This window comes from Meleagris gallopavo, chromosome 12 (assembly GCF_000146605.3).
Source record: "Meleagris gallopavo isolate NT-WF06-2002-E0010 breed Aviagen turkey brand Nicholas breeding stock chromosome 12, Turkey_5.1, whole genome shotgun sequence".
NCBI lineage: Eukaryota > Metazoa > Chordata > Aves > Galliformes > Phasianidae > Meleagris > Meleagris gallopavo.
In genome coordinates this window covers 2,986,178-3,008,633 of record NC_015022.2, presented here as the reverse complement: position 1 = coordinate 3,008,633, position 22,456 = coordinate 2,986,178, and the positions used below count along the sequence as shown (strand labels likewise).

The 22,456-nt window shown below is 34.0% G+C and overlaps 1 protein-coding gene across 1 annotated transcript; it reads right to left on the bottom strand.

Moving 5' to 3' along the window:
• Positions 1 to 1,616: 1,616 nt before the first annotated feature.
• LOC104912808 (WD repeat-containing protein 72-like) lies at positions 1,617 to 17,540 on the bottom strand. The gene is made up of 5 exons (XM_019619380.2): positions 16,683 to 17,540; positions 12,425 to 12,516; positions 10,108 to 10,190; positions 4,022 to 4,133; positions 1,617 to 3,771 (listed from the first exon to the last, which is right to left on the bottom strand). Exons 1-5 carry the CDS (start codon positions 17,147 to 17,149, stop codon positions 3,731 to 3,733), a joined length of 795 nt encoding a protein of 264 aa, XP_019474925.1. The 5' UTR covers positions 17,150 to 17,540; the 3' UTR covers positions 1,617 to 3,730.
• Positions 17,541 to 22,456: the final 4,916 nt, after the last annotated feature.

Sequence of the window (22,456 nt, the reverse complement as noted above, 5' to 3'; positions counted from 1 at the left end):
AAACAGACCCAGTTCACTTAGCCTTTCTTCATAGGGGAGATGCTCCAGGCCCTTCACCATCTTTGTGGCCCTCCGCTGGACTCTTTCCAAGAGATCCCCGTCTTTTTTGTACTGGGGAGCCCAGAACTGGACACAGTACTCCAGATGAGGCCTTACCAGGGCAGAGTAGAGGGGGAGGATCACCTCCCTCGACCTGCTGGACACGCTCTTCTTAATGCACCCCAGAATGCCATTGGCCTTTTTGGCCACGAGGGCACACTGCTGGCTCATGGCCAACCTGTCGTCCACCAGGACGCCCAGGTCCCTCTCTGCACTTGATTTCTTGGATTTGATTTCCACTAGAAGACTGATAAGCTGCTGCACATACAGTGCCATGTTTCTATTAAAAATATTTTTTCATATTTTATCTAGACTTTCATGTCAGCTTTAGTTTCTTTCTGCCCATTATCCTTTCTGTTTTAGCTGTTTATCTCCTTTAATTTTTCTGGTGACTGCTAGTTCTAAGATATTCTAACTGGACATCTTTTTCCAGATTTTGCTTGATTACTCGATTAATGTCGGATATGGAACTAAGCAACAGCAAGAAAAAACTGTTTTAAAGAATTAATATTAGATATGTCATGAGTTAAATCAAAACTTGAAACTAGCATAGTAGGGCAAGTGTAAAGACATCAGTCATGCTTTCAGCAATCAGGCAATCAAGCTGAAGTTTTTATTATAAGTAATCTTATCAACAATCCAATTTTTTTTTGTTTGTTTGTTTAAATACACAGCCAAAAAACCTTACCTCCACTAATATGAAAAAGCAGGAGACTACAGGAAGAAGACACAATGAAAGAAAGTATTAAAGATAGAAGAACAACCCTTGTCCTCATCTGCACTTTCTTGACAAAACAATAAGACTTTGCAGGCAAGCAAGAAGATTCACTTGTTATTCAGAAAGATTTCCTAAAAGACGTGCGTGAATTTCACATGAAAAGTTGCATGTGCCTAGACTGATTCCTGAAATTAAGATAAGTAAAAGCCTCTGCTGCAGGTCACTACACATATCTAAGTGAACAGAAGCTGTTATATCTTGGCTTACATTGATTTATCATTAATGAGGAAATAGAATTCCTTATTTGTAGATATGTAGATAAGTATTTGACAATACTTTACACTAAATTCTAGAATTTAGACTCTACTCTCATGCAGAGAGGGGTATTTATCAGAAGCAGCTTGTTTTTCCTGCAAGAACCTATTTAGTAATTGATTAGTTTAAAAAGCTCCAAAATCACATATAAAAGACAAAGTTATAGATAATAGCTTTCAAATATACATACTTAAAACCCTGAATAATTATTAGTTTCGCAAACTAAGGATTTTTAAGTGTTAACTAGAATTTATTGCAAACAAAACTTAGCAGTGTAATTTTTTTTTACAAATCTAGGTGGCAGTTAAAATAATATACTGTATTTTGGAATAAAGCATGGGTCTTGTATTTGTTTTTAATTTTTCCAGCTTTCAGTATTTCAGAAATATCATCTGCATCAAATCCTCAATTTAATATCTGATCATGAATACCAGAACACATTAAAACAATTTTCCTAAAATGTAATTGAATCCACATTCACATATTTATTCACATTCAACAAAAAAGAGGCACAATGCCAGAAAAACTTTTTTGCTCTACTGCAGTCTCAGATAATATAATTTTGGATCCTTACGCATTAGAAGAAATAGGCATCCAAGGATGGCACATAGGAAAATGCCTCAGTGCATTAGCTGAAGGGAATTTACAGTCCTAGATGGAACACTCAATTGGAGGGGAAGGAAGCCAGTTTCTAACTTTTACTTTTGCAAGTGTTTTGAAATTTCCATTAGAAAAGAAACAATTTTTATAGAGCTTCACAAGAAAAATCACTGCAGAATGCCCGGTGGGTTCAAACGAACTACAAAAGGGACTATCCCATTCCCTTGTGTCCAGTCAGTGGACTGTTGAATGAAATGGAATGAGACTTCTGCCATTTTTCCTCTGGTCTAGCAAGTTCGGCACATGATTGGGTATTACTACGTATGTATGTTGTAAGATCAAATACTGCAAATTAAAGACAAAAAAAGAACACCAGCAGATTCATTTCCTCTTAGTTTGGCAGTGGAAAACAACACCATTAGTAGTACCATTAATATGAGTTTATCAGTGTTTAGGAAAAAAACAAGACGAGATCAGTACAATGTACTTCCTCAGAATTACAAATAAATGTCAGAAAGAAAACAAAACAGATAAAACTTCAGTTTCTCTGATGAACAGAACCAAAGTTTACCAATATACTTGGAACTTGCTCCAAATGATCACATCTCTGACATTAACAAATAAATCACAACTGTTTGCATTTATATTCCCTTTTAATAAAATAGGAGAATGTAGTAGGACACAGCTAATGCCCTGTGAGCAATACTGTAAAAAACTTTAAAGATAAGAATGCCAAATCCTGGAAGTTTTCTATTCAACATCTTAAATAAAAATTCAGTTTACTTCAGTAGCTACATGATGAGTAAATCAACATTAAAAATCTTGGGAATTTATTAATTCCAGTTAAACAGAAATTCCATGCAGTGTAATGATTCTGATCTCCACTTTTACTCAAGGGGTCAGAGCATGTTCCCGGTCTTGAATTATGACTTGAACTTGAAACAATATTTAACCTTTATCTTCATGTTGCACAAGATGACTGCTACTGTGCCACTCATCGATACAGATTTAGTAAGATATAAAATGACCTATGTATCAAATGAACAAGTAAAACCAGACATAATTATGTGTCTCAGTAATTACACTGACTGGACTCAGTCCTGAGTGGGTTTTAAACAATTTCTACATATAATTACATCCCCAAACCAGTTTTGCTCTAACATGCAAAAAATCCCTGAAGATTTTGTTAAATTCTTAATAAAAACAGCAAGTTTTGCAGTGCAGAGAACCACACAAGCTAAAACAAGATTACTTGCTTATTTACTGTGATGAATATTTTGGGATGTTTCAGTTACAGTGCATCTTCTCTCAGATTGTATAGTAACAAAGTGATTCAAAGCAATCTCAACTGTAAAGAATAAATTCATACGTAGAAATTACTCAAACGTTTTCAGTTTGTTATATTCCAGCAATCCAAATTTTAGAGAGACCATACTATTTTGTATTGGTTTTTTTTTTTAGCATCCTGAAAGAAACAAATATATAACAAATTTTCGTGACAGACACACACATCCAATGAGATTATAAATTAGTTTCCCAAGAGGGCTCACAATTAAGATAGGATCTGAAATACAAGCCATTTTATTTTAAGACTCAGCTAATGGATTAGGGAGAAAAAGAAGGTTTAGTTTCATAATATAAAATCTAGTTCAATCTTTTTTTTACTATAAACATTAGCACACTGTAAAGTTGCAGAGGGTAGGCTTCTTGTAAAATGAAATGATCTAATTGTAAAATGCATTTGATATCTCCTTGCAGAGAGATTATTTCTAAAAGAAAAATAAACTATTCTATACTAGATTTCAAAGTTATAACATCAAGCAATTAATTTTTAGTGCTAAGACTGATGTCATGGAAAAGAAATTTTTAAAAATTTTAAAGATGTTTTACTGTTCCTATTTCAAGCACACTGCTTTCCATATTTTCAAGTGTATTTACAATACCAGAACTATTGTTTGTAGGAAAAATTGCACAAGCAAAGAAACTATCTGTTCTTCTTTAATGTTGAGAGCATAGAAGTCCTTTAACTACCCAATCATCTGAAAAAAAACAAAACAAACAAACAAAAAAAACCACTACAGGCCTGCTAGCACCAAAAGTAGGTCAGTAAACTTGTCTTGCATGGTAATAATGTATTATGAACTCATTCTGCTAACTTCTTTTGAGTACTAGGAAATGTTCTGCTAAAGGAATATAGCAATAAATTTTGTACTTATATGACAAAGTTTGTAACGTATTGCAAATTCATCTGATTAGCTTTCCCAGACTTTGGCCATGTCTGCAACTTACCATTTCCATTCTCTAATATAGCCAATGGCTCTCTGCAGGCTGCTGTCTTTCTCAAGGTTGTCATAGTCCTCTGAACTTCTGCCAACAGCACTGCTTGCATTGCCTCAATAATCTGTCATAAATGCAAATTATTATTGGATGATACTGATAATTCAATTAATTTATCTTTCATTTCACAATTTTAAACAAATACTAGACAATGTTAAGACAGTTCCAGCAGATGTCATTAGAAAGATAACTTTTACCAATACATTAGACAGTGATAATCACGTGGCTCTATATGAATAACCAAATGTTAACTGGAGAGCAGTAAAATGATGCAAGTTATGAATTGTGACTGCTCTTCACAAATTAAACATTCATTTTCCTTAGTCTCAAAAATAGAATCAACAGTCTACTGCCTCTTCAATACAAGGGAGCCATTGCAATACATGTTAGGGCAGCACAGATGGTAATATCATCTAATAAAAATATCTTCATTTGTATTTGTTTGCAACAGTGATTTATGGACTGAATAAGAACCTCCTATTCTGATGTTTTTAGAAGTGCGTCTGGTCTCTGAAGAATTTTGTTAATATTTTGCTATAAGTAGTAATCTCCTATTCCTCCAGCTTAACCATGCTAATACAATTTTTTTGCCTAATACAAAGAGTAAAATTCCCCTCTAACTCCTCTTATCCAAAAGAAACTGCTGTAAATATGGACAGCCTATAAATGGCATGTGAAATGTTGTTGCACCACATTCAGGTGTTAAGATAATACAGTTTGTAAATGATATGGCAGAGTTACAATTTTTACTTGTCTTTGCTTAAGCAGAGAAGCCCAAGGAGAACTTGGGAAATTTTAAAACCTTTCACAATGGACCCAAGTTTTTGCATTTCCTGATCAGTCTACATTTCAGCATAGCACAGAATGGCAGGACGTGTACCTTCTTTTAATTTATTATGTCCAACAGAGAGCAGATAAAGTTTCTCAACCCCTCAGGTAGTCATTCTCAACTACAAGAAACTTACTGAAAGACAGAGACAGCTTACGCAATATAAATGTGAAGTTGAAAATAAGTTAAATATAGAATATTTATAATATAAATATATTTGTTCATGTTTATATTGTGTAAATTTATGTTAATAAATTGAATGCAGACTTCCTCAAACTGTCTGGAGAAGTTTCATCTCACAATCAAGTACAGTGAATTCACGGGCCATCCTCAATCACAGTTCTAGACACTTTTATAAATTCAAATCATTAAGCAGAACAAAAGCTTTAGGTGTCCTTCATGACAAAATACCTTATTATAGACAAGTATACCCTGGTCAGGTCCACAGTGTGAAATTTCACAGCAAATGAACCCAGTCCCATGTACTGTGACATAGTGTAAACCTTCATCTTGTCGTAATAGTTCTTTATTTTACAAAGGAAACCAAAGGCAGTTTCCATTTCCTCACGTCCGTAAAACACTGAGCTTTGGTGATTACAGATCCTACTTTATTTCAGACTCTTACAACATATCTACAGTAATTAAGAGAGTGAAACCCTGAGAAGTTTTCATTGTCTTAGGAAAATTGCTGACAAAAAAAAATATTTCTGACAAGTCACACAAGGAAATTGTGCACATTATCTATTTCTTATGTTTTTTGATCTGCTAAGAACCTGTCAGTAATTTGGATCAGATGTTCATTATCTGTTCCATTGTTGTGTATGCCATCCAGGCAGCATTTGTAACATGTAATTTCCTCTAACATCTTAGAGTAGAATGAAAAAAAACTGTTCCAAACGGCACAACATGATATTGTGGAAGCACCTGTATGTCTCTGCAGGCAGCCTGTCTATCATTTTGTTGAATCCGCATTACCACAGGGCTCACTGTGGTTTCACGTTTGGTTTTGTTCTCTCACTGTTTTCCCCAGCAATCCATATACCTCATCTGACATTATCACAAAGTTTAAAAACCTCATGAAGATTTACCTGTTTTTAACACAAAGCACATTTAAGTGAATAGTTTTAGTCGTCTTTGACATTTTCCAGTCTACTCTTAGCATCCTTTCGGATTACATGTATTGGCTATCTTGTTGGCTAATGTGTTTTTATTATCCGTGATTGTGAAAGACGACAGAAATTATACTTCTCTAAGGTTATACCTGATGAAGTATAAATAGCATATGTCCAACTACAAATAGAGATATTCAAGGGTAAAAGGCAATTGCCTGACTATCAGGGTCTGCAGCTGCAATACCAGAGAACAATTCAGAAAGATAAGTGAAAAGTTATATTGGCTTTCCTTTCTACTCCTAATCAATTATTTCCAGGCATTACTATTCTCTTTATAATGACTGGGCTTGATGAGAAAAGGCATTAGACATCACCCCTGGTTATTGCTCAGACCATAACCTCTGCAGGGTTGAGCCTTCCAGAAGCTGCCTCCCAGATACCTCCATAACAGTCACATCTGTGAGCAAAACCCTACAGATCAAAACATCAGACTTGCAGTACCCAATTTGCTTTCCTCTAATTTAAAGCTCCTACAACAAGAACAGATAGATATACTGGGGAGGGAGGGGGGAGGTGGTGAAGGGCAGGAAGAAGAAGCTGTGACCTACCATGCACTAGCTGTAATGATTTTTTGAGCAGTTTTTGAGCGTAAATTAATTTCCTTCCTTCTAAAGCACAGTGGTGTGGCTATACAAGGGATCTACTGGGCAGCAACTATCAAAATAATTATTATTGTTTAGACACTAATAACGTAGCCAGTTGGCTACAGGTAAAGAATCAAGTACTGTAAAAAGAAATGCATTCAGAGCTTGTTAGGGAAATCATTGTAAACTTAAGCAATGTAAGTAGAGACTATCTTATTAGCAAGGTTCTTGAAATGGTCTAATGTTCGCAAGTAAAAATCTTTGTAAAATATTTCAGATTCATCCATCTTATTTTAAATATTAATAGAAATTAAGTAACTAAAAAAAAAACACCAGATGTTTTGCATGAATTAATAGAAAGAGATGAGAAAGTCCAGAGACAATTCATCCTCCGAAAATCTGAACGGTTTCTATCAGGTGTCTATCTTTTCCCATAGATTAAAGGGGGAAGATAAACCAACTACAATCCTCATGCACACAATTACTTTAGATATTTAAATATGACATCATCAGTTTTCCTAAGGGGAGAATTACCTAGCTAAATGGCTAGCTAATTAGAGACAGTGAAAAGTTTCTTGCAAAGAACAAGAATACCTGTAGAGGTGGGTGGGGGTGAACATCCAAATCAGGACCCAAATGCTATACACTGAAGCTATATAAACTGTTTTTCTGATGATGGTCCTGATTTAATACAGCCAAGTTCTAACAAGATCTTATCACTTGAGGCTGTATTTAACAGGACAGTTTCAAGATTAGAACTGTCTCATGACTAGGTATATCTGAACTAGTAGGAACAGATGCAGGACTCCTATTGATCATGAAGGTATTAGTAGTTAATGTGATAAAGCAGACATTTCCATATGGGTGTGCAACACCACAGTGCCCTGATAGTGTTATATATAACACAGAGGCAAACTGCTGAGGGCCCGTAGACTGATGTGTGCCATACAAGTATGATAGATTGTTTGCATGCTGTTATGTAATTGAATCCTTATCTATAGAAGCAAAGACAGGAGACGTTTAAATGTCTATCATTTAAAGGAGCTCAGAATAGCAAAGGAATGATTTTAAAAGAAAGTGTCTGGTGGAAAAAAATATCCTTGTCTCTGTTAGACCCAACAACATCAAAGCACTACTTGTGTGCTGCAGTTTGATCATTTATTAAATATTTCTTAGAAATTTTGTTTTAATGAGCACTCCTTGACATAAAAAGGTTTCATAAAGCAGCAAAAATATAACAATGCAGTATATAAAAGTAAAATATAACTAAATAGGTAACAGAGTAGCAGATTATTTTAAATATAGAAAAAGGACAACTAAGGGCAGAAGTACAACCACTGCTACCTCATTATTATGTATTTCAGGGCAAGTAACTCTGTGTGTGCGTGTGTGTGCGCGCATGCACGCCCGTGCGCACTTCTAAAAAGGCCAGAATAATTTCAGGGTAAGGTTGGAGTGTAGCAACAAAATGCTATACTTTACTTGAAGTATAAGTGCGTGAAGACCTTTCCTTTAAAATCAGTTGGGGAAAAATCTTGGAAAAATATTTTTAAAATACATGCATTTTTAAAGTTTAAGACAAAGACCCTCCCTTGGCCCTTCAGCTTCAATAAGTCAGTTAGTCAGTAAAGCCATGATCAATCATTTGCAGCAGGTTCTTTCAGTTTCCTTGTTTGCACAGAACCTGTTACAGTACAGCAAAGAGATGAGGAATCAATAAATGGCAAGTCCTTTGAGTCATGTCTGAGAATCAGTATCCTCCACAAAAAAAATAAAAGAACTTTTTTTTAAAGCAGGATAACTTGGGGTAGATGTACATGACTGCTTAATCAGGCTGCTCAGGATTTATACGTTGGCAATGAAATTGTTTGTGTATAAAGAGAGCGTTAATAATGCCATCCAATTATCAATAAAACAATCATTTTATGTAAACCATGGGTACTGAATACTCATAACTGTTGGTAACAAATGATTTTGAATATTGTATTTATAGTTGCTTAATGCAAACAAAAAAACTGTGCTACAAAACTGGTTTGCAAAGATCAAAATGTGAGTGGAGTTCATAGCATGGTATTTGCAGTACTTCACAATTTCACTGGATATAAAGTCTTTTCAGAAGAAAAAGATATGATGTAGCTTATTCCAAATCTTATCTTCCTTCAGACTAATCTCCTTTGGCAGATAAGACCATTAGCATTGTATAAATTGATCAGACACTAAATTCATCGGGAAATATAAATACATAGATTTTACATAATCAGCTATGCTGCAAGTGCAAGTTTCGTGACTATACAACTCTACTCCATAAAGAATTTTAGCAGCTGATCAGGCCAGCAAGGGATTAAATGGATTTCACGTGACAATTGCAGTTATAAAAACTAAGCTGTTATTTTCATTTTTTCCTTAAAAAAAAGATTCCGGAAAGAAAAAAACTATTGTAAGAAAACCGGGGGCAGTTTGAGAGGGAAGAATGCTGAAATAATATGCAAGACACGTAGACAATGGAAGTATGATAAATAACTGATAAGTTCAAGATAAAATGTTGAATTTAACTGGATATATTTACAGAGACCATTAAAGTCTTTCTGTAATAAAACAGAGAACTACAACCATGGTGCCATCCCTTGTGTCAGCCCTGGAAAATACTCATTCACTTGAAATCAAGCAAAGAATTACAGTCAATTTTAAAAATAGCATCATAGAATAAACCTTCTACAGTTATTTCCCTGTCTAGAGTAAAATCCCTTGTGGATGCAGTATCATATCTTCAGTTTTCTAATTTTGAACGTTAATCAACTCATGCATTTATTTAGATGCATATTTCCAAAATTAAAAATGAATTCTACATTCCACTTCATAGTTTCCTGTGAATTCTCAGGAAAAAACAATTTACCTCTACAGACATGGGATTTTTCACTATCATGAGCTTTCATTGACACAACTTCAACTGACCTGGAAACCTATATCTTATAGTGTTTTCTAGCTCATTCCTGAGGAGTGTTCCAATGGGTTAGGATATGGGATTAATTTTATATCTCGTTAAGAATGCATTTTCTGTTTCCTGCATAATACATTAATGCATGATGTTGCCCTTATTATAGCCTTTATTTATATAAGTTACATCTAGCCATCAAAGAACAGGTAATTCATCTCTAAAACATGCTGTGAACAAGATAAAATATCATTAAGCATGCTTTGCTTGATAATTACTATTCATTCAGATTAAAGAACAGTTGCTTTATCATATTTAAATATGTACTGAAAGGCAAGATAGTTGCATTAGTAGCATATCCCATACTGAAATAATCTGATTTTTAAAGATACTAATAACATGAATTATGTGATATTTTTACCATACATTACTAACTATTGTACCGTATGAAAGATTCCAAATACTAAGGTCAGTATTACCTAAAGATTTCGTTATTGTAATTAGCACAGGCTGTTTCCTACCTTTATAGATTGGTCACTCCAACAACAAATGAGTTTCAGCAGTGAAGCATTCGCAAAATCAGAGGAACGGCGTCTACTTTTATCTAAAAAACATGTGTAATTTATGAACTGATGTAATACATAGGAGTTGACAAAAAGAAGGATATTTAACCTTTTGAGTTTTTCACTTCATCAACATAATAACTCAGAAAAATTTTCTCAGAAAACATTTTAATCTCATAACACAAGCATAAGGCATGCATACACTTATTCTCATTCAACATCATATTGGTTCATTTTCTTTACAGTGATCTAATTATCTGCAAAGATATTATTTCTATCATGGCTTTTAAACATACTATGCTATGTACAATCTAATGGTTAATATAGAAAAGATCTATACAAACATGTAAATTTATGCAGACCTAGGAATTTATGCTTTGTGCCTAGCAAATCTTTGAGCATTTCAGTATTCATTTTGTACACTTGTACCAAGATCCTTCAAAAAATTAAATTTGAAGTTTCCAGGATATGTTTCACATAGGACAAGGCTAAGTATGAAAGAAATGAAAATCTTTTTTTTAAAATTAGTCAAAAATCAACCAAATCTAGAAGAACCATCAAACCTATAATACCCAGATTAGTAAGTAAAAATGTAATTCTCCTCATTTGATCCTTGTAAGTGTATGACAACAAGAAAGAGAAAACAGGCTCAGATGGAGAAACATAATTCTATTCTACTTATATTGCTCCCACTTTCAGCTTGCAGTAAATTTACCTTAATTCAATAAAAAGTGTATCTACAGATTCTGCAATGTGGTATGCTCATAAAATGAGCTGTTCCACAGTTTTAAAGTTGCATATACAAAGAAAAACAAGCAGAGCATTGACATTTTTTGTTATTAATACTATTATGAGGTGGTGGATCCTCTGAACTTGGAGAACGAACTGATGAAGAAACTAGAAATAACTATGTTTTAGTCTGTTCTACATCCAGTGCTTATTACAGGATTCTCTTCCTCAAGATCTATGAAATGCTGTAACCAACAGTTTTAAAGAGAATACCTATACTTTTAAATTGTAAGATCAGAAAATCATTTTCATACAGTTCTACTCTGTTTCCAATTTTTACAAGTGACTTTGTTTGTCCTTCTGTATAGAACTACTAAGAATCTATCCACCACATTTCACTATGTTTTTGGCAACTGTAAGTGTTAAAGCAACACCAAAATTCACAAGAAACCCAAACACACAACACAGCCATCCATCCACTGAGATGGTTCTTACTAACTGATTGAAGAGCTAACTTGAAGCAACTCTATTGTAAACAGTGATCTTTCAACAAGCATCCCTGAGATTGAAAGAGTACAAGAAACACAGTATCCTATCCAACATTATCCTCTGTTCTCATCCAAGCAGACTTCAGATTTATGTCAATGTATGTAAAAACACATTGAAGGAGCCTATTCTAATGTGACTTTGTCATTAGTATTTTAGTAATCTCTACTTCTGTGCAATTTATCCATTTACTTTTTATCATCCCTTAACTTCTTTTTTCTAGCAAGTATTTTTGCTATCATCACAAGTTATATCACGTAATAATTACAGCATGTCTAAGAGAGAACAAAAGATACAATAAAAACTGATTTAGATGGGGTTTTCATGGCTTATTTACATACCAGAAGGTCAAGTCGTTACTTAGAAGACCTCATGTTGGCAGTTTAGACAGGACTTAACCTATAACAGGAACACTATCTGCTACGTAACATATGGTGAAAAATCTACATTCCAGCTTCTGTTCTTTGCTTCACTGCAAGTTGTAAGAACAAATTTACAGTGGCCTGCAAGCCAAGATCCGTGAATGACTGCCTGTGGGATATTAGCATGAAGAGATTACTTTATTTTGCCTTAAGCCAAAAGTCTAAGGGCATTATTGAACAGTCAAGATAACCCTCATATTACTAAGGCAACAGTTTGCTTGAAGGGTCATATATATTGCAGGGTTGGCATGTAACAGTGTTGAGGGAGATGGGGGAGGGTAAAGATGACCATTTCATTACATTTCAGTTTTTCAGATAACTAGAAAATATCCTTAGAAATTCACCTAAAGTGTTTTGCCACCACACACAAAATGTTTCCTTGAATACAGTATTGCTTATCATTCAGTCTACACGCTTTTGTATGTAAAAATGATATTCACAAAAGAAAATAACAGATTAATACAATTTCTTTATGAACGCCCTTGAAAATAAAAAATATATATATTTTTTCATTATTGAAGTTAAGCAATATATTTTAGCAATGAAAGGCTAGTATTGCCACACTTCCATATACTTACTGCGTGGTAACTCTCCATAGATACTGGGAAATGAAGATATGGCCGCTTCCATATTTTGCCATTTGCTGTGTACAGATTCTGGTTGCTGTAGGCTGAAAGAATATGAAACTTGAATAAAATCTGAACATACAAAAATTTAATGTTTGATTAAAGGTGAATATTCATAGAATCATAGAATGTCTTGGGTTGGAAGGGACCTCTGGAGTATCAAGTTTCAACCCCCTGTCACAGGCAGATTTGCCAACCACTAGATCGAGTACTAGATTGGATTGCAAAGGGCCCCATCCAACCTGGCCTTGAACATCTCCAGGCACAGCCTACCCACAAGCTCTTTGGGCAACTTGTTGCAGCACTTTGCCACCCACTCAGTGAAAAACTTCCTTTAACATCTAACCTAAATCTTCTTACTACCTATTTCACTTACGTATGATATAATTTCTCTTCAAGAATAATTTGAATGCTTTCACCCTCAACTTGCTATTGAAACAGACAAATATCCATAAGTCCAAGACCATCATCAAGATGCAGGAACTATACATACAACTACACATACAACCCAAAACATTTTGAATATGACTTTAACATAACGTAAAGAATTGCATTAAGATAAAATTTTCATGCAGTATTTGGGTTGTCTTTCTATTACACAGCATAAAAGTCTAAAAGCTATAGCTTTATTTTATAGCTTTTCAGTTTTTCAGAGTTCTATATTTTCATTTAGAATATGGTTGTAATACTTGGGATTTTGACACGGAGCTAGAACTTAGGAGACTAACATGTATATGAATACCTCTTTAGGAAAACCCTTCAGTACTTGTCTCTGACTAATTCAAGAATGTAACCCCTGAAGAAAAAGAATGACAAGAGAAGAAAGGAAAGGAAAAGCCTTTCTGAACTCTTACAGTATTTTAAACAATGTTCTAAATACTTTTCTATAGTGACTCTGAAGTTATACCATTTAAAAATATTTCATCTTTAAAAACCAACTAGGAAGTTGTACTGTTACAAAAACTTCATGATACTAAACTCTGAAAACTGTCAGCTTGAGCACTAAGTTGTAGACACAGATATCAAAATGTACAGGGAAAAAAACTAAGACCTTCTGGTAGCTTTTTCCTTTTTATATCCCACTTTTATAATACGACATTTTTATGCAAGTTCCTTTATTTTCACAACAGTGATCAAATTGCAAAAAATTGCAGATTTAAGAACATCTTCATGAGTAATAGTTTATAGACACATCTCCAAGTTGTTTCAACTTGGAAGTATGCTTTTCATACTTTTTTCTTCTTTGGATTGCAAACTGTTTGTTTTGTAAACTGCTCAAATAACATTGAAAGATACTCATATTTTCATTTGTTTTTAAAACAGTTTAGTACTGGTTTGATAGCATGTTCAAAACATGTAATTCACTGTTCATTATTTTCACATCCCAACAATTTTATTCATGCAATCTGGTAGATAATATTTCACAGCTATGCTACATCCTGAAACTTACTGATTGAAGCCATTACCTGAGAACTTACAACAGCTAGTCAAGAGTTCTTCAGCCCATGTTCACTGAGGGTTGTTGAACTGTCAAATTCATGGTTTATGCAGAAACATATGTATACACACGCTGACAAAGACAGAATTTCTGCTCAAAATAAGATTATTTTCATCCAAGAATACCCAATAGTATATGAACTGCATTTTTCCAGTTTTGATTCTCCAGATTAGAAGTGTTTATTTAACAGAAAAGAAAATCCTTTCGCTCTCTCGTAGTAACAAAATCAGATATGCCAAAGAAATTTAAATTTTATTATTGTATTCCTTGGATCTAGGCACAGTTGTCTGTCAATAAAATAATTCTCCCTATAGACCAATGAGTATTTCATTGCCATATGCAAAGAGATACAGCATTAGCAGAAGAAAGTTGGAATCCTAAAATCCTAAACAAGACCATGGTAGTATTGTAATAGTAATGTACCTAGACATCCTGCTACACTGCAAGAAGTAAATGTGCTAGTCTATTAACATGAAACTGGGGAGGAATTTGAATACCAGCTACATACATATTAAGTATTTACTCACTGGCTAACCTGTACAAATGTTTTTATCCTGCTCTGAACTTAAATGTTATAAAGCTTCAGGTTTCTTGGATTTGTTCTCATGTGCCAACAGAAAATAAACTTTCACAGGATGGAAGGTTATATAGCTCTGAAAATGAAAATACTGAAAAGGTAGAAGAATCCTAACTAAAGAAAATGAAATTGCATTTTATCTTCCATATTAGTAACTGAGCTAATAAGGCTTGTCTTACTGCAGTAATAATCAGTAGACCAGGACCCTTGCAAGCTGTATAAAACATCTTACTAACTTCTTCAGTAAATGCTGCAGCAAATTAGAATTCAATATTTAGCTTTTCCCTTGAGCGTGCAGTAGTTTTAACTAAATCAACTGCTGGAGCAAGTGTGGTTACTTTGTACTTTTAGAAAGCAAATTATAGAAAGTCATGTGTTCTTAGTTTCTTTCAAACACTTAGATAGGCACAGTACATTATTGTAACACAACTCAACATAAACAAAGCTCATTTCAATCTCGAATACATAGTGAACAATGAAAAGAATAAATCACAAAGGAAGATTTCAAGAATAAATTAACATCAACTGTGGTAGTTCACTCAGACAAATCATAGAGGAAAAAGTTAAATGACTGATGAACCTCAATATCACCTTAAATAAATAGTCCTATTCATGCTATGCTTAGATTTAGGGACAAAAAAAAGAGGGAAAGGAAACTTACGGACCACATATCAAATATTTTGAAACAGTTTTTGCAATATATGGGAAAAAAAAATACAGTCTGAAGAGAGAGCCATGATGAGAAAAATACTTTCTCATCAGCAGTACAGAGGTACAGGCCAGGTGACTAGAGCCTTTAAGGTCTGTGTTGATTCAGCTCATGTAGTCTAGTTCTGATCTAGTTCCCTGAAAATGAGTGCTATCCTTCTACACCAGGAAAAAAAAAAAAGCTTCTTTTCAGTTATTTTCCAGATGTGTGAGGGACAAAGAATAAAGAAGGAATAGACTCAAAACTTAGTGTGAGTGTGCTAGTACAGTCAGGACAAAAAGAGGAGTGTTATTTCTACCCAGATTTATAGCACGTTCTATTTCTGTTAAGGAGAGCAAAAGGAAAATATAAAGTTTATAAATATACATACATGTTAAATTAAAAAAAAAAAAACAACAAAACAAAACATAGGGAGAAACTTAAGAGCTCTTATTCAGATGAGGTCATTTTTTTCTCTACAGCTTTCATAATTTTATGGAAAGGATGTTCCAAAAACAGAGTTTATGTCTGGAAAAATGCCAGAGTACTGTACAACAAATTGCAAACAAATTTTGTTTGTATAAAAAGAAATTAAAGTCCAATCTGGAATCTTGGAAACATCATTTTGTGTAACATCTTGCATTGAGTATGGAGCAGCAGGCAATGTAATAAGCAAGAAAAGCAACTGAGAAATCCATGTTTGTCTTGTAGGATCTTGCATATCTCCTGAGGCATCTTGAACGCCTATAGCTTTGTGGAAGATGCACAGTCCTTTGCAGCACAAGGATCAATATTTTTTGTTCTTCCTCTTGCCTCTAGGCTATAGCATCAACAACACTGAAGTTAATTGTCCCGAAAATACTAAATACAGACCAACATAGGTTTTCTGAATGACAACAGTCTGTGGACAGACAATATCCATTGCCTGATTAGTATGCTCTATTTGGCTGTGTCAAATAACGTTGAGCATGCTATTTTTTCCCCCTTAATGCTGAAAGAAGCACTAAGTCAATAAATTTGTTTTGAGTAACAAATGCTATTCGTGATGGTTCTTACAACATGAGGGTTACTTCAGATAGGATAACTAGGACAGATTGTTTTTGGCTCACATTTTGTTTATCTATGAAAACAGGGTAAGTATATTGCTTACAGGAAGTGAAAGTCAACACAGCACAAATGTGTTAATGCACCCAAATATGTCTTAGGAGACCTCATTATTCTCTTTAAACTCTAAGAAAAAGCATTTCCTCTGAAAAGACAGGATGTGAAGTTGGATAGCTCTAATTCTTGTTCAGCTGAAACAAGTTTACTTATCAGCTAAATAGAAAAACAGATACTTAACTTTCTTGCAGCCTCCTTTCATTTTAAGAGTATTCTACAAAACAAAGCTCTAGAAGAAGAATGCAATTTGCTGTTAAGGAAGAAAAGACAAACAAGATTTTCTTACCTTTCAATTTGACTTGTATCTTCTGAAGGCATGTTAAAAACTCTGTTGATTAAAACTATTCTGCTTAATAAGAAAAAAATTATTTCAGCTCCCTTTGTTCCATAAACATTATTCACTGCTCCATCTTTCTCACCAGCGTGTCCTTCAGTTGCAGCAAGGTACTTGTTTGATAAATCAAGCACTCTTTTTGAAAACAAGTTGCTTGAAGTTTGTTCTTCTAGCACACCACCATCAGTACATTTCCATCCCGGCAACATCAGAGAGAGGTGGCTTTCATTTGACACAAGTCCAAAAGCAACCGGGCACTGCAGCCTTAAGATATCTAATTGCCCAACACAAAGATTATCTATTTCTTTATCTACACCCCAGGGTAAGAGACATGACAAAAGCAGTTTAGCTGTATCTGTGGTGATGTTCACATCAATGTTTCCTGATGGCTGCATTTTAGTCTTTCTTGAACTCTTCATTTTTTTCTGCCTTTTTATGCCACCACTTTCTTCCAAAGGCCTAATTGTGTTAGGATCTATATTGACCTGGTTTGCACAAACAGTATCTACTTGTCCATCCACTGACAACGTGAACCCAGCAGTTTTATTTCTTTTTAATGTTAGCGCTCTTTTCTCAGTAGTACTTTTGGCTCTTTCTAGAGTGTCATAGTTGTGGAATGAATTTGATGACTTCAATCCACAGAGTTGAGATGACAGCAGAATATCCACAAGTTTCTCCAGATCAAATAAGAGAACATGAAAGTTTGCATTGTTCCATTTTGTCTTAACTGGTAAAACAGTAAAGGGCTGTTGAATAAGGCTGTTATCCGTTACCTGAAAGAAAATTATTTAGCATTCAAACAAATCCATAGTATTTTGTTAGATATCAGCAAAGTTGCACAAGGAATAGGCTAAATCCATTAAATCCTCCATTAAGTTCAACTTAATTGCATTTATTCACTTGCTAGTTCAGAACAAGATTTTTCTTTTAAATTGTTTATGCAAAGTGACGTGCTTTTAAATATTGTAATCAGGATTCTCTAATATCTTTGAAATAAAGAATAGTCCAATACATTTTTATTGCAGAGATTAAAATACATATTTTTTTCTAAGACACGCTTCAGATGCTTTTGTAGAAAAGCAACTATTTTAGTTCACAGAAATCACTGTGACTCACTTTGCCAAGGGGAGCTTTCTGAATGTGCTAAGAGAATCACCAAGTGTTAAAGTCAAATTTTGAGATGGTGACAAAACGGCTATCAGAATCCTGATTTATTTGTTAAAGAAGTACTTCTATCTTCAGGAAACAGCAGACATGAATATAAACTTCATTTTGATTCCTTTACGTTTTCCTTTAAGCACTTACAACTCATATGCTTTTACTGTCCTGCACTAGCCTATGCTCTCAGTACTGTGTTCATACTAGGGATTTCATCTTTATAAGCAAGCATGTATAAGCAGAAACATAACAAAGAAGCATATTTTCAGCCCAGTGAAGCTTTTGCAGAGAGGCAATAGTGTCAAAGGAAAACAGGATTTTCTAGATCATTTAATTTCTATTGTGATAATCAGAAATCAGAAATACTCTACCAGTGCAAATTAAGAGCTGTTTCTACTATGTATATGAGCCGAATCTTAAAATAAACCATCAGATATAAGTTAAGAAAAATTGAAAGCTAAATTTAGTTTGAAAATGACATTAATCAACACTGCATTCAAGAGTACTCTTTACATAACTCCTTCTACAAATTAGGATTAATTGTATAGGATAGTAGGATTAATTGTTCCTTATCTGTTACAAGAAACAAACAAACAAACAAGAAAAACACAAACAAAATTTTTGACCCTATTTACTCAACAAGTTATTTGACTATTTAATTTGGGGTAATAAAATGACCTGATGTTCTGTTAATTAGTGAATGATATTAAAAACAGATGAAAACACACTCTAAATACAAAACATTAAGCCTCCCTGTGGAGATCCTTAGATGAACAAGGGGTTATAGCAGCATGTTCATGCTTTTTTTTCCCCTGCTATCTCTTCCCTTTAAAAAAAATATTGTAGTTAAGCATTAGGATTATTTTCCATCTTTAATTATACTGCTTCCTAATACTCAGGTAAAGTACACACTGGAATTCACAAACTAGTTCTGAAATAAATAGAAGATTCGTACTTTTCTGTCTATTTTATACACTTATATTTTGTTGATTCACATTTAAAAGCTTTTAGGAAAAATCACCATTCGAACAAAAAAATATCTTGACAATGTCAATCAGTTGAGGAATCTGGTGATGCTACTGGGCGTGAGGTCACAATAAATGTTTATTGGCAATTCGAAAGCTTATTGACATTGATCCTAAAAGCATCTACCAAGTTGTCTTAGCTCTCTGCAATAGGCATTTCATTTCAGTGAAAGCAGGTGGACATCTAAAGCTACAAACATAAAACACTATTTAGGACATATGGACAAGCTATTCTCTCTAACATAAGATGACAGAAAATGGAAGGAAGCCCATAAAAATAGCTATGAACTAGAGTGCTGGGAATAGCATTTGATGATGGTTATTGAAAAGTAGATTAAGTTATTTACATCCTGAATGGTGTATTTGTTAAAGTTCCACAAGTGTTTTACAAAACTAGATTTACTGGCTGCAGATAGGTATTGTCATTAATTATTATTATTTTTATAATAAGCACATGAAGAGTTTAATAACTTGGCATCAGAAAGTAGGCTAACAGCAGCAATAACAAAGAATGGACTGCCTCTGAACCATGCGGTCTAACTCAGAGTTCTCCCTGTTGTCAGCACATAGGTCTTTTTTTTTTTTTGGACACTTTTTGTTCAATGCAGTTTCATTTAAAGTTTGAAAGACAATCCTGGGTTAATGTGATCACAATCTATATCCAAGTATCAAGCCAATCAAGCCTTATTTCCCAAATGAATTTCAAATTACATTAAAAAATCCTCCAATAATACAAAGGCTTCCTTCAATTCTACAAGTTAAGTGACAACTGTATGTTGTACTACTAAGCATAATCCACAGATTATGATAATCACCATTTTCAAAGGACAGTATAGAGATCTCCTCTTTTTCTGATTCACCTTTGCTAATTAATACACCAACTTTCTTTCACCTACTTCCATTAGTAGCAATTAGGAAGGTTACTTTTAACAGTCTTCTGACAACTATCATAGGGAGAAAGCTTTTCATGGTTTTAATAACTTGATCTAGATTTTAAAATCTAGCTATTGTTTTTTTCATCATTGTCAAAGTGTGTGACTCTAAAATAATTATGAACATTCAGACACTCCGTTGTACTGCGTTTATAAGAATTAGCTGAATATGTTCTCCTTCTGCATCACTAGCAATAACTTTAAGAAATCTATCTGAAGTATATCTGTACCAGTCGAGAAAGACAAATTTATTTATTAAAAAAACCAAACATTTTCATGAAGTGTAAAAGCTGAAACACAAAGCTATGAATGTTTTCATTGTCATAACATAGCTAATTCATTGTTTTAAATGTAAAACTAAGAAGTAGCAAGTACTTCATCTTCATCTGAAAATGGTGTCAGCGTGCATCATTCCAAAAGCACCAGCAACCATTTAAGCTAAAATGTTTCCTAGTCCTTAAAATAATTTACAAATAAAATATCAAACAAAGCTTTTAAAGACTTATAAAATCTTATTTTAAACATTCCCAAATCCCAGTGTAAGTGTTGCCACCACCACCCAAACCCACAAAACATTAGATGCTAAAGTTTAGTAGTGAGGCCAGATATCCCTCATTTAAAAAAAATAAAGCTTTTCAATGACAGTCAATGACATTCATGCTGGAAATTAGAATTCAGAACATTTTGCTTCTAGGAGAAGCTTGCATTCATTGAGAATGTTCCCGTTGAGCCTTCACCTGTGAGCTTTTAAAGAAGCATGGCTACAGACCAAAATGATACCACATTCATGAATCTCTTGAGCATCATCTCTGACTGAACCACAGCTTTGCATATCCAAGAAAGAACAGAGATTCATAAAGGCTTTGAAATGGCAAGTTATATTCTGTGCATAGAAACTATAAGATAATAGATCCCCAATTTGCTGCTAAAGATACTATAGCCAGGATACAAGCCATTGCAACAAACTGCAGAATCTCTCTGACATGGAATCCCTTCCTGCTCTTGGAAGATTATTCTTTTACACTCCTCCTTCTCCCTTTAGAAATCTTTACCAAATCACCTTAGCACACAGGACATGATTTTTTTCTCATCTGTGGGATTTGGGGGCCACCTTCTCCATAGCCATGAAATACATCAATGTTATCTTAAAAAAGTTAAACACATACACATTACAAAACTATAATGGGAAGTACAATTCAAATGTTATTTTATCTAGCTGCCTTTTCTCTAAAGGCACTTTCCCACTGGGATCCTCCCTCCTTAATCTAAGAACACTATTCCACTTAAAATACACACGTCCATTAGCTGGCAGTGACTCTGTATTGTTTCAGCTCTTCGTGTATGTACTTTTTTGTGCTCCACTTTTCTTCACCAGAAGCACTTTTTTTTTTTTTATGAGTTTTGTGCTAAAAATACATTTGACAAAAATGGTCTTGACGTTCATTTTACATAAAAGAAATAAAGTGGCAAGTAGACTTTGGAAGGCAAACCAGGTTCAAAATATACTTAGAGGTCACTTTAATACCACTGAAAGAAATAGTTCTCAAAGTGTGGGTGGTATCAACTTCTACACAAAAGCATGCCTGAAAGTATTAAATGCAATTCTTATATACTTTTGGTCTTTATCCATTGTACTTATTTTTATATCAAACATAACATACAACTAACAAACAGGCCCCAAATTTCCCAGTGCCTGCAATGTGAATCAATAATGTAAATGTGAGCTAGTCTGATGAGAAATATCAGTCCCCTCCTTCCTGCGCTACTTCTTCTCCATCTCCCACTGCACAAAAATAGAATTTAGTTAGATTTTGGGTGCAGGTGGTAGTGATTTTTCAAAGTATTGTCAAAAGAAAGATTCATTAAAATAAGCTGTACTGCATCTGATTTTGGAAGAGCAAGGTATAATTTCTAAGAATCCTGACGATTTTGTTTTTGTTTCGTTGGGTTTTTTTCTTAGCAGATTTAAATTTTGCTATTTTCACATATAAACTTTTAATAGACTACTGACACTGACCCAACAAAACAGAGCATTTAAAGTCCATGATAAAATCTGCATCAAAGGAATGAGAATTCCAATTTTAAAGAATAAACAATGCCTTATTAAATATAAGTATTGAAAAGAAATTGCTAATCAAATACCATCATCCTATTTATGTGTATTCAAAGAAGACAATCTGTAAACAAAAGTTCATATATTTCACCTTCCACAAATGTTTTTAAGCAAAAAAAAACAACTAAATAATTAAAACTGCTCATTACTGTCATTACAGACAGATTATATTTCTGAAATAATACCAAAATGTGAGATGAGACTATCATTACGCTCATTTCAATGAAATGAGCACTACAGTGAGGAAAGATGGGGCAATAGAATTTGCCAATGAAAATTTATTGGAGGCTAAGAATTTCCTGTCTCTTGATCATGATAGTTAATGGGATGTCAAAAGAAGTTCAGAACTTTTCTCAGAATCATGATCCAGCACTGGTCTCTCTGCACGCTCATAAGAAAAGCACGGAAGTGTCATACAGCCAATTATAAGAAAACATCTATTCCTCCTACCCCCTCTCTTACATTTGCTTCATGTATCTGGAAGAAATATTTTGATTG